At 48.5% G+C, this 13919-nt stretch overlaps 1 protein-coding gene across 5 annotated transcripts in view; it reads left to right on the plus strand.

The window, feature by feature from the left end:
* Window positions 1–996: 996 nt before the first annotated feature.
* The window catches only part of SLCO4A1 (solute carrier organic anion transporter family member 4A1), a 38916-nt gene continuing 25993 nt past the window's right edge, over window positions 997–13919 (plus strand). For 4 of the 5 annotated variants that reach the window (XR_011359714.1, XR_011359713.1, XM_069952289.1 and 1 more), the window contains exons 1-2: window positions 997–1197; window positions 11801–12672. Coding sequence is in view for 3 of the 5 variants with exons in the window: in XM_069952289.1 (XP_069808390.1) it covers window positions 11877–12672 (796 nt within the window). In the remaining 2 variants the exon portion in view is untranslated. Of the gene's footprint in view, window positions 1198–5327; window positions 5414–11800; window positions 12673–13919 lie in introns of those variants that run through there. The other variant, XM_069952288.1, reaches the window with a different exon arrangement.

Consider the following 13919-nt stretch of genomic DNA (forward strand, 5'->3'; position numbering starts at 1 on the left):
CCGGCTTCTGTAACCCTCCCGCAGCCTGCAGCATACTACTACCTGCTTGGCGGCGCAGCTGCATGTGAGGCTCCCGTCGGTCCCAATCAGCCAATCAGTGCTGCCTATGATCTGACTGGCTGATGAGGACCGACGGGAGTCGGAAGCCCCACATGCATCCACGGCGCAGAGCAGGTAATGTATGTTGCGGGCCGGGGGTGGAGGTTAAAGGGGCTGGGTTACATGAATAAATGAAAATTCCGCTGGGGGTATGTGACCCCATAGAACTTCACACTACCAGGATTCGTGGCTGCAAACTCGCAGCGTGAAATCCTCTGTGGATCCGGTACGAGTGAAGGCACCCTAAAGCAAATCTATCACCCCCAGTAACCACAGGAAGCGACTGGCAGCATTGTGCAGAGTGTAATAAAACCTGCTCAGGTTGCGTGCGGGCGCATACTGGTAATGGGACCGGCCAGCGATACCACACAGGAGTGCTGCTGTTTCTGGGAGAAAGCTATGCTTTTTTTATTCCGGGTTGGGTTTTCCTCCTCAATAAAGTCTGCTAGTTAAATTCCAATGTCCGACCCCTCTCTGCTCACTGACCTCCTATCTGACAACCATGTTTGTCAGGGAAAAGTAAGGAGACCCCATACACATCACATAGGCGGTAGGCTCTGATGAAATTGGCGACTTTTCCCCCTTGGATAACACCCTCGAAGAGCAAAAACACAACTATGAGGTAAAGTTACCTCAAATCTCCACAGTTTTATGAGAAACTATGATATAAGCGCCTCATAATGAAATAATATGGGGGACATGTCCCGGCAACCACATTACAATTGTCAACACAAATGTTCATTTTTTAGCCTCTTTTTTACCTCAGGAGAAAATAGGGGCTTTCAGCGGCGGCTTGCCCACGTGACCGGTCACGTGCCACTGTTTGATTCCCCCCCCCTCCTACACACCTGCACGGATCTCGCCGCTCTTTCATCTATTTCTGGCCAGTGAGCGGGGCGATTGGACGTCACCGGTTGTCTAAATGACACTTTGCGGTTAGGGGCTCGTCACGTCTTGTGTGTTGTGATTGGCTGATGGACCGGCAGGTGCTGCATCTACGGCGCGGTTGATTGGCTGAGCGGCGTGTCCATTAGGGAGGAGGGGAGGGGCGCTCCGTGTGAATGGGAGCCGAAAGCCGGAGACAGAGGAGAAGCAGAGGTGAGCGGGTGGAGCACCGGTCCAGCATCACTGGGTATCCTCATCACAGCGGGGAGAAGCTGCACCACCACCGGGGACAGGTACTATATGTCTGCATCATGTGCTGTGTCTGCCTCCAGGGGGCGGCGCTAGGGGCAAGTGCCCAGGGGATGACGGTTAATGCCCCCGGCACTCTTCTCCAACCTGTAGCTTTACAGCTGCTGCAAAACTACAACTCCCAGCATGCTCAAACTGTAGTTCTGCCCCAATGGTTGGGGGACACTGTCCTAGCTGATGCAAAGGTGTTCATTGTCGTGAATGAAATCCCCCTTTAAATCCCCTCCTCTCATCACCTGCCCCAGGCCCTGCTGCCTGCTTGCTGTCAGTGAATTGCAGTCTCATAGCTGGCTGGTGTTACATCCCGCCCTAACAATCCTCTTCTTACACTGCATTAGTGCAGGTGATGTTCAGGTTACAGAGGACTGTGTAGACTCCATTGCACATATGGGGTCCCTTGTGCTCTGACAGCAAGCAGAGGTATTAGAATGCCTAGTATGGTTATTCAGGACTGTGTCCAGCTGTAATGGTGCAGCCTTGGTGTAGACAGACCGGATGGTGGTGTCAGGGTGATCTTCCTGCTATCAGTCAGTGACTCACCAGCTATGATGTGGCAATGTGCACATAGAATACTGCCCTCATTTCTGTTTCACTTTTTGTTACATGCGGCCGTGTGTTATTTCTGGCCGTACATTGTGACTGGTGTTATCCGGGGGTCATTATTATGGAGGCCGCTGGTCAATAACTGGTGCGCATATACGACTCCCATTGGATCCCAGTTCTTTAACATTGGGGAGAATTGGATCAGAGGGTACAGCAGAAGATTCACACTTTGTAATAGTACAAGAATAAAATAATACAGGTCAGACTCCTAGAATAATTCAGATCCACACACAGCAGACTGCAGACCCCCTCCTGTCCACACACAGCAGACTGCAGACCCCCTCCTGTCCACACACAGCAGACTGCAGACCCCCTCCTGTCCACACACAGCAGACTGCAGACCCCCTCCTGTCCACACACAGCAGACTGCAGACCCCCTCCTGTCCACCCACAGCAGACTGCAGACCCCCTCCTGTCCACCCACAGCAGACTGCAGACCCCCTCCTGTCCACCCACAGCAGACTGCAGACCCCCTCCTGTCCACCCACAGCAGACTGCAGACCCTCTCCTGTCCACACACAGCAGACTGCAGACCCTCTCCTGTCCACACACAGCAGACTTCTAGAATCCCTCCTGTCCACCCACAGCAGACTTCTAGAATCCCCTCCTGTCCACCCACAGCAGACTTCTAGAATCCCCTCCTGTCCACCCACAGCAGACTTCTAGAATCCCCTCCTGTCCACCCACAGCAGACTTCTAGAATCCCCTCCTGTCCACCCACAGCAGACTTCTAGAATCCCCTCCTGTCCACCCACAGCAGACTTCTAGAATCCCCTCCTGTCCACCCACAGCAGACTTCTAGAATCCCCTCCTGTCCACCCACAGCAGACTTCTAGAATCCCCTCCTGTCCACCCACAGCAGACTTCTAGAATCCCCTCCTGTCCACCCACAGCAGACTTCTAGAATCCCCTCCTGTCCACCCACAGCAGACTTCTAGAATCCCCTCCTGTCCACCCACAGCAGACTTCTAGAATCCCTCCTGTCCACCCACAGCAGACTTCTAGAATCCCCTCCTGTCCACCCACAGCAGACTTCTAGAATCCCTCCTGTCCACCCACAGCAGACTTCTAGAATCCCTCCTGTCCACCCACAGCAGACTTCTAGAATCCCCTCCTGTCCACCCACAGCAGACTTCTAGAATCCCCTCCTGTCCACCCACAGCAGACTTCTAGAATCCCCTCCTGTCCACCCACAGCAGACTTCTAGAATCCCCTCCTGTCCACCCACAGCAGACTTCTAGAATCCCCTCCTGTCCACCCACAGCAGACTTCTAGAATCCCTCCTGTCCACCCACAGCAGACTTCTAGAATCCCTCCTGTCCACCCACAGCAGACTTCTAGAATCCCTCCTGTCCACCCACAGCAGACTTACTAGAATAACTCAGACCCCTCCAATGAAAGACTTGTAGAATAGTTCAGACTCCAGATCAGACAGATTCTTATACAGATTTAGTTCCCAGACCAGATTCCTAGATTGATTCAGACCCAAGATCAGACCCATTGAAATATATATATATGTAGACTACTAAATTTAGGTCCAGACCAGAGCCCTAAAGTCTTCAGAAAAGACCCTGTCAATTAATTCAGACCTTAGATCTCTAAGGGTACCTTTACTTGCAGATTTATCAGATAGATTTTTGAAGCCAAAGCCAGGAGTGGATTTGAGAAGAGGAGAAATTTCAGTCTTTCCTTTATGATCTGTTCCCCGTTTATAGTCTGTTCCTGGCTTTGGCTTCAAAAATATTTCAGAAAAATCTGTCTGCGTAAAGACACCTGAAGAGCAAACAAAGCAAAAGAGGTGAAGATTTCAAGTGCAGTCCGTGCCTGTCCTATTGATCCAATGGGATTTCTTGTGCGTCTCCACTTAAAGGGGTTATCCAGCGCTACAAAAACATGGCCTCTTTCTTCCAGAGACAGCCCCACTATTGTCTCCCGGTTGGGTGCAGGTTTTGCTGCTTAGTTCCATTGAAGTAAATGGAGCTTAATTGCAAACCGCACCTGAACTGGAGGCAAGAGTCGCGTGTCTCTGAAAGAAAGTGGCCATGTTTTTGTAGCACTGGATAACCCCTTTAATATGTCAATTCTTTGAGTGGAGAGCGGACCTGCACAATAAAACCCAAGTCTCTGCCTCTTTTCCTCTGTGTGCACGGGCCCTAAGTCAGTGCAGTCACTAGACCAGACCCAGATACTTTAGGTCCAGGCCCAACTACCATGGGTGCTGACACTGTTGCTTGACAGTGATAGGACCACGTAAGGCAGCTCATGGATCTGAACAGGAGCGTGGAAGTGAGAAGGGTCAGGATTAAAGGGGGTTGTCCAGGCTTAGAAAAACATGGATGCTCTTTTGTCCTCCGTATCAGTGTGTTTTAACAGCTCGGTTCCATTGAAATGAATGGAGCTGAATTGTAATACCACACACAGCCTGAGGACAGGGGTGGTGCTGTTTTTACAGAAAGATAGCTGTGCTTTATCTAGCTTTTATAAAGGGGTATTCCCCTCTCAAACATTTTTGATACATCCTGTAGTTGTGTCTGATAGATGCTCCTCCAGCCTATTTGTATAGTGGGGTCTCCCCAATCTTTCTGGCCTGGTCGCTGTGGGCAGGGTTCTGAGATCAGCCTATACGGCTGCTTTACATAGAATGAATAGGGAGCACCAGGCATATGCCCAAGCACCACTGTATTCATTTGCCTGCTGTGTGGTGGAGCTCAGAGGGGGTGGGGGGCCCTGGGTGTGGGTTACACAGGTGGGACCCCCATCTCTCAATCATTTGCACCCTGGTAGACGGTGACTGCTCCATGTACAGTATTCCTCCTCCATGGCTGTGCAGTGGGCGGAGGGAGACACGCTGATCGTACCCAGATGACTTCACACATCTGCTGAGTGCTGGGAAAGCCGAGGGAAGCTCATCATCCTCAGAGATGGCCCCAGCTGCACAGAATGCATCCTTTTGTTCTCAGCACCGCGTACTGTCTCTTTAAATGGCACTAGCGATAACTCTTGAAAGCTCGGCTCCTTTTGAATATCATTTATAGCTTGAGGTGTGTAGCTAGCACAGTACTGTCTCACTGTATATAGGGCTTGTATATGTTATAATCATAATGGATTATTATATACTCATGTAGGATTTGTATCCTATTCTGTATGGGAGCATTGTGATGACAGGTCGCCAGCCGCCCTATGCCTGCTATATAGATGGGCACCATAGTGTACGTGGCCCGGAGCTGGGACGCATCCTTTGTTGGTGTCTGCTTTAATATCATCTTTCTGGTCTGATGGGTAGCGCCAGGAGATCCGGGGCTCGCTGATTAGCTGCTCGCTGGCAGTAGAGCATCGTATGATGATGCCAGACAGTGCCCGCCTACATGGGAGTCTGACAGCTCAGGGTTACTGCCGGTCAGGCACCTGCCTCGTGTGACTCCACCGCCAGGGCCTACGGGAAATTAGGCCTTACTCATCATGCTACCCAAAGGGTTAAATGTGTCACAGAAGACGAATACGTGATGCGGATTACAGAGTATGTAGATTATTATTAATAATCGGATACACACTGTCCTAATGTATTCTGTGATGAGACTGTGTGACGCTGAGCGGCTGTATCTAAGCCTGTCATGTGTGATGAGCTGCAGAATGCGACGCTGTCTCGTGTGATGTTGTCTGCAGAGCCGTGGATCTAGGGTTGGGTTCACATTATAAGGAGGCGGAAGCATTTTTGTATCTGTATCATGGCCACAAGTGTGGGCCCCCCCCCCCCCCCCCAATGTGGCGACCTGGATTGATAGCCGTCATCTCTCCATGGTGGGGTCGGGATTTTTTCCATAATAGATGCATTTGTAGAATGCCGTGGTGAACCCTACCTGAACCTGTGAACCTGTGTGATACTACCTGCTGAGCTATGTATCTAAGGCTATATGTGAATTAACCAATGAGTAACTGAATCTAAACCTAAATCTAGTATGATATGTTCTGATGTCTGATCATGTATGTTAATAAATGAAGAGGCGGTGTTTTTATATGTGATATTAAGTAATAAGCTAGTGTATCTAAGCCTATCATGTGTGATATTTTCTGCCAACCTGTGTATCTAAGCATATAATGTGTAATATGAAGTGCACAGCTATGTGTTAAAGCAGGGGTGGGGAACCTTTTCCATGTCGAGGGCCGGTCGGGCATTAATAAAATCATTCGAGGGCCGCATACCGTGTGCGGCAGTTAGTAGCGTGGGTTTGCAGCACCCAGGGCAAGGCAAAGTATTGTTCCCCTAGTTCCCCTGCTATTGTAGTTAACCCCCCCAGTGATGCCCCTTGTAGTCTAGTTAACCCCCAAGTCATGTCCCTGGTAGCCTAGTTAACCCCCCCCAGTGATGCCTCTGGTAGGCCTAGTTAACCCCCATCAGTCATGTCCCAGGTGGCCTAGTTAACTCCCGTCAGGCATGTCCCAGGTGGCCTAGTTAACCCCCATCAGGCATGTCCCTGGTGGCCTAGTTAACCCCCATCAGGCATGTCCCAGGTGGCCTAGTTAACCCCCATCAGGCATGTCCCTGGTGGCCTAGTTAACCCCCATCAGTCATGTCCCAGGTGGCCTAGTTAACCCCCATCAGTCATGTCCCAGGTGGCCTAGTTAACCCCCATCAGGCATGTCCCTGGTGGCCTAGTTAACCCCCATCAGGCATGTCCCTGGTGGCCTAGTTAACCCCCATCAGGCTTGTCCCTGGTGGCCTAGTTAACCCCCATCAGGCATGTCCCTGGTGGCCTAGTTAATCCCCATCAGGCATGTCCCTGGTGGCCTAGTTAACCCCCATCAGGCATGTCCCTGGTGGCCTAGTTAACCCCCATCAGGCATGTCCCTGGTGGCCTAGTTAACCCCCATCAGGCATGTCCCTGGTGGCCTAGTTAACCCCCATCAGGCATGTCCCTGGTGGCCTAGTTAACCCCCATCAGGCATGTCCCTGGTGGCCTAGTAAACCCCCATCAGGCATGTCCCTGGTGGCCTAGTTAACCCCCATCAGGCATATCCCTGGTGGCCTAGTTAACCCCCATCAGGCATGTCCCTGGTGGCCTAGTTAACCCCCATCAGGCATGTCCCTGGTGGCCTGGTTAACCCCCAAATAAAAAAAATAAACATCCCACTCACCTTACCTCCGCTCCCACGCTGCCCATGTCCTCTTCTGTCCCAGGTCCTCTGTGCCGGTCTTTCTCCTGCAGGCGGCGCGCGATTAAATGACGTCATCGCGCGTGGCCCGCAGGAGACTGAAGACACGCGCCGCTCTGCTGGGGAAGAAGCCGGCATAGACAGCATGTGTCCGGCAGCTGTCACAGACACCGGAGGATGCTGTGTATGCCGGCTCCTTCCTCCTCCAGAGCGGCGCGCATCACAGGGGAGCTGCGGGCCGCATCAGGTGGTCTCAGGGGCCGGATGCGGCCCGCGGTTCCCCACCCCTACTTTACTGTATAGTGCCCCCCATCCCAGCCGGAGGTTCCCAACCCCTGTGTTAAAGCCTGCTACGTGTGATACTAACTGATGAACTTGTGTATCTAAGCCTGTGATGTGTAATACTGTGTCCTGAGCTGCTGTATTTAAAGGGGTTATCCAGCGCTACAAAAACATGGACACTTTCTTCCAGAGACAGCCCCACTCTTGTCTCCAGCTTGGGCGGGGTTTTGCTGCTCAGTTCCATTGAAGTGAATGGATCTTATTTGCAAACTGCACCTGAACTGCAAACAAGATTTGTGTTGTATCTGAAAGAAAGTGGCCATGTTTTTGCAGCATTGGATAATCCCTTTAATGGTGCATTTACACAGTGATTTATCTGACAGATTTTTGAAGCCAAAGCCAGGAATAGACTATAAACACAGAACAGGTCATAAAGGAAAGACTGAGATCTCTCCTCTTTTCAGATCCATTCCTGGCTTTGGCTTCAAAAATCTTACTCTGTGATATTTAAGACTATCCACTGAGCCATGTATCTAACATACCATTTGTGATACTACTAGCTACTGAGTACATGTCATGTCTGCTGTGCTGGTGACTGTATCTAAGTCTATGATGTGTGATATTGGCTTCTGAGCTGATGTATCTGTATCATGTGTGACTTTGCAGTATTTGAATCTAAACTTATCATGTTTGATACATCCCCACAGAACCGTGCAGCATATCTCCCATAATACTGAATATCATACAAAATACAATAGGGACAGTGAGTTGCTGACCTGGTGTATCTAAGCCTATCATGTTGGATACTGTCTGCTGAACCACGTGTGGAAGCCTTTGGTGTGTGTTTCTGGCTCATGATTTGGTGTCTCATCTTGAGCACATGTGATACTCTCTGTAATATATGAATCTAATGCTGCGTTTACACGAAAGGATAATTGGCCCGATCGTACGATTAACGATGTCGGAGTAACGATTTTTTTTTTTAATAACGATCAGCGTTTAGACGGTACATTATATCGTACGGAAAATCGTTTTGCGATCGCTTAAGCCTATCTCACACATTGGTTAAATCGGCGAACGATTGTTTACACAGAACGATCTGCGGATTTTTTACGAACGACGATTTAAGAACATGTTGTAAGATCAAAATCAACGATTTCTCGTTCGACGTTTGATCGTTCGCTGTGTTTACACGTACGATTATCGTACGAATTCGATCGTTATCGCGCAAATTTGCACGATAATCGTTACGTGTAAACGCACCATGGGGGAGAATTATCAAACTGGTGTAAAGTAGAACTGGCTCAGTTGCCCCTAGCAACCAATCAGATTCCACCTTTTATTCCTCACAGACTCTTTGTAAAATGAAAGGTGGAATCTGATTGTTTGCTAGGGGCAACTGAGCCAACTCTACTTTACACCATGTTTGATAAATCTCCCCCCATATGTTTATCGTGTTGGATACACCTTCACAGAACCATTGCGCATGCATAATGATGAATTTTATTATATAATATACTTTGAGGGCAGTGTTACTGAGTTGATATATCTAAACCTATCACGTGTGGTACTTTTCTGCTCAGCCAGCTTTTTTGGGTGATGCTGTGCTGCTAAGCTGATATATCCCGCGTTGCGCTGCACTTGCCATCATGTGCCTCTGAGCTCATGCAAATCAGGTTTGACACTGACTGCTGAATCACGTATCTAGCCCTGTCATGTATGATACCTTCCTCCACCTGCCTGGTATTATTCTGTGTTTGTCACATGGGTTCATTATTTCCCATAAATTTGCAAAGCAAATCAGTCTCAGGGTGATCGGGCCCACTGATCATGTGATCATGTAGTAACAGGGTGACTGGGCCCGCTGACAATGTAGTATCAGGGTGATCGGGCGCGCTGATCATGTGATCATGTAGTAACAGGGTGTCCGGGCCCGTTGACAATGTAGTAACAGGGTGATCGGGCCCGCTGATCATGTGATCATGTAGTAACAGGGTGATCGGGCGCGCTGACAATGTAGTAACAGGGTGATCGGACGCGCTGATCATGTGATCATGTAGTAACAGGGTGAGCGGGCCCGCTGACAATGTAGTAACAGAGTGACCTGGCCCGCTGATCATGTGATCATGTAGTAACAGGGTGACCGGGCCCGCTGACAATGTAGTAACAGGGTGATCTGGCCCGCTGATCATGTGATCATGTAGTAACAGGGTGATCGGGCCCGCTGACAATGTAGTAACAGGGTGACCGGGCCCGCTGATCATGTGATCATGTAGTAACAGGGTGACCGGGCCCACTGACAATGTAGTAACAGGGTGATCGGGCCCGCTGACAATGTAGTAACAGGGTGATCAGGCCCGCTGATCATGTGATCATGTAGTAACAGGGTGACCGGGCCCACTCACAATGTAGTAACAGGGTGATCGGGCCCGCTGACAATGTAGTAACAGGGTGATCAGGCCCGCTGATCATGTGATCATGTAGTAACAGGGTGATCGGGCGCGCTGATCATGTGATCCATGTAGTAACAGGTTGATCGGGCCCACTGATTATGTAGTAACAGGGTGACTGGGGTATAGTCAGGGGTCTGGGGTATAGTCAGTCATTAAGGACATACTCACATTCCATAGATTTCTCTTATACCCAAAAATGTGTATAAATTAAAAAGTTTATAAGAGACCTGTTAATGTATTTTTTTTTTACAATCTGTAAGAAAAACATCCCACAAAGTGTGTATAGAGGACCCTTGTAGCATTCAGTATATACCTTCTTATCCGCGCCTGGTAGGTTTTGGCTTGTCAGCTGATATTTGACATTTCTGCCGCTTTGCCGATGGCTGAGCCGCCATCACTATAGAAACGCTGCAGCAGAGTCAGGTCTCTGAAATTTAGAAAACTGTGTAATGCTGGTGACTATTTTTAACCCACGCCAGCGCTTTTCAGACATCCGTAGCTGTTCCATTTTACAATAAGGCTAATTTGGTTCATTGTGCTCTATATAGCAGGCCGCGCAAATATGGAGGATAGTAGAAGGGTCCAGTCATACAACTATTGACTGAACGCCTCATCATCCCGATACACATGCAAGCTCAGGTTGGCCAAATAGAGAGAAGAGCTCTTCTCTGGGGGCCACAGCCTGATGCCTACATTCAGTTTTGCCTTCGTCCTCCTGGGACCAATTCTGGATGCAAAAGCCAATCCTACATCCACACCCCTAGCACAATCTGCAGTAATGGATTGCTACGCTGCAGGAAAATCAATATCCTCTAGCATCCTTGCAGCCCATTTCTGGATCAGGAAAACATCTGCTTTTATGTTAGGTGGGTCCTCTGTGTATTACCAGCATCATGGGGGTCTATAGCATGGGAGCCTATAGTATGGCCAGCAGAAGTGGGTCCTGAATGGTGAGGCCTGGGTTAGGCTGACAGTCTAATCTCTGATTAGATAATTGGTGTCAGGGGTCTGGCAGGAGACATCCCTACCTGGATCCTAGGGTATGGGCACACTATGGCATGTCTGCGGAGGCTTCAAGCAGATTCTGCCACGCGGCCTTAGCTTGAAGTTCCACCAGTCCCATAGACTTAATGAAATTTGCCAATTCTTTGGGCCATGTGGTGGATTCTGCTTGAAGTCTCCATGGATATTCCGTAGTGTGCACAAACCCTAAGGGGTGTCAGTCGCATTCTGGTGAGCCCATATTCCAATTACCCATAGCCGACAGTGTAAAGTGCGGCCAGAGATGCACTTTACACTGTCTGCACTGTCAGTTTTGTGCATAAAACTTGTGTGGCCACAAGGAATCACGGCCAGAGTATATGCAGAGTGAATACACTCCGTCTGGGATTCCATAGACTTCAATGCAATGTATATTTTCAATTAATCACTACCGGTGTTGCAATTTGCAACAGCAGCCGTCATTAATTGAAAATATACATTGTGTGAGCTTAGCCAGTGAGTGTAATTGGGTTTGTATCTATATACTGTCAATGACTGTAATTGAATTTGTATCTATATACTGTGAATAATGAGTGTTTACGCTGAAAGACTTGAACTATTAGCAGTGATTTTGAGATCAGTTCAAATAACCCCTTTAAAACAAGAAATTAACAGGCCCACCCTAACCTGAGCACTTCTTCAGAAAAATAAAGCTATTTACACAATATTATAAGAATGGAGTCAGCATAGAATTATAAACCTAGAAACAACATGGTGGTAAGATGTGGGCATTCACTGTAAAAAGGGTTATCCCATCCACAGCATACATGTTAGGTATCAAATTGATTGGAGTCTGACCACTGGGACCTCCACCGATCATAGGAATGGGGGCTGTGATATCACCAGGACAGACCAAAACGTATCAAGTTTAGGAAATCCTGAATCTACGGCGCTCTTTAAATGCTAACCTGGGCGAGCCTTGGTGGGACACGTCTCATGTGTATTCCTATAGTAATATATGATTTTCTTTCTTACAGGTGACATTATTTGGCTCTGAACGTTACAGTCCTGCGGTGACAGCAGAAGCCCGACCCTAGCTGGCTTAATTGTGAAATGCCCCATCATCTATCTCCAGAAAGCTCTTTCCATTCCAGGCGAGAGCTGCTCTGTTTTTCTGATACTTCACGAACAGTCAGTGACTATGACCTGGGCACCCCCGATAGCAGCGACCAGGTTGATGCCTTGCTGGCAAAAACGCCCACAGACTCTTATAGCGACCCGCACTACAAGGAGACCTCTATTAAAAAAACATTGTACAATGATAGTCCCTGTGAGATTAACTTTGTGCCATCGGAAAACGAGAACCTGTGCGGCTGGGGGGCGCTCAAACCGGCCTTTTTACAGGTTTTCAACACATCCAAAGGCGTGCTCTTCTTTCTGTGTGTGGCCTCCTTCCTCCAGGGCATGGTGGTCAATGGTTTCATCAATACAGTCATTACCTCCATAGAGCGGAGGTTTGACCTGCACAGCTACCATACCGGACTGATAGCAAGCTCCTATGACATTGCAGCTTGCTTGTGTTTGACATTCGTCAGCTACTTTGGGGGGAACGGTCACAAGCCTCGTTGGTTGGGCTGGGGAGTATTAATCATGGGGGTCGGTTCCTTGGTGTTTGCACTGCCACAGTTCACCACTAGTGTGTTTGTTGTAAACCTCGTGGAGGACACTGGAGTATGTTACTCTAATCAATCTTCCCAGGTTGCAGAAAGTGCCTCAAGTCTGTCCAACTACAGATTTGTCTTCATGTTGGGACAGTTTCTTCACGGGATTGGCGCCACACCCCTTTACACGCTGGGGGTCACCTACTTGGATGAGAATGTTAAATCCAGCTACTCCCCTGTGTATATTGGTGAGTATGGAAGCGTGTAATGTGTGTACTGTGCAGATGTTAGTGCTTGCGGCCATGTGTCTTGTCCCCTTGGAATTCCATCTATGTCAGTACTAAATACTGTATACAAGAAACTCTCGCAGCACTCCAAACTAGTAAGGTGAATCAAATAGTAAAGTTTATTCCATCGTAGTAAACAACATGCAATGTGCAGCATGCTTGAGGAAGGCTTTTCCTTTTATATAGTGTAGAGGACCTGGATCATGTGTTCTTATCTCCTGCTTCCTGTGATGGGCTTCCTTAAAGGGAAAGTGTCATCAGAAAATGACTGATTGTTCAAAGAATATTTTTATTTTAAACATATCTTTTAAGAATTTTTGAGGATGTTTTTTTCAAATTTTCCACGTTACTGTCTATATTATAAAATAATTCTGAAACCCTGAAATGTTTATTCTCACCATAGGAAGATGTGCAGCCAATAACTAGAGATGAGCGAACTGTTCGGACTTTTGGTCCGAAAGCAGTTCGCTCTCTTGTCATGCTTGTGATCCCGGCCACATAGTTGCACTCCCGGGAATATGTGGCCAGGATATTCAGGGAATCGATGTTGAATTCCCTGGAATATCCTTGCCGCATATTCGCGGGATCGCAACTATGCGGCCGAGATCACAGGCATGACGAGAGAGTGCCGATGCCGTCGGACCAAAAGTCCGAACAGTTCGCTCATCTCTACTGATAACCATGATTTATGCAGCTGCACAAAAGAACAAATTAGCCAACGCCTACTGATCGCTGGTCCCACTATGGATTGAACGGCCGTGGCCTAGAGTATCTGTGCCCTAACCTTGCACCACCCCTCCGTCCCTCTTCCCCACCCTCTTCATCATTAGGAATGCCACTGGAACATTTACATTTACTTTGCCCATGTGCAGTGTAAACACAGCTGATGAATAGGAGAATACCTGCCTGGGGCATTCCTAATAATGAGGAGAGCAGGGAGGAGGGACAGAGAGGTTGTGCCAGCCTAATGCACAGACACTCTAGGCCACGGGGCTGCAAATGTAAAAGTTGTTTTTTAGGACAATAACTGCATCACCTGCCAAACGGACCGCAGGATAGATCTTGGATTAAAAGCAGCTAACTGAAAGTACAAGTAATTTGGCCAGGGCAGATTGTGGGTACAGATAATAATAATAATAATGCTTTTATTTGTATAGCACACACAGATTCCGCAGAACTTTACATAGTTTCGCCAATTATTGTTCCCT

The sequence above is a fragment of the Dendropsophus ebraccatus genome, chromosome 14, assembly GCF_027789765.1.
Source record: "Dendropsophus ebraccatus isolate aDenEbr1 chromosome 14, aDenEbr1.pat, whole genome shotgun sequence".
NCBI classification, from domain to species: Eukaryota; Metazoa; Chordata; class Amphibia; order Anura; family Hylidae; genus Dendropsophus; species Dendropsophus ebraccatus.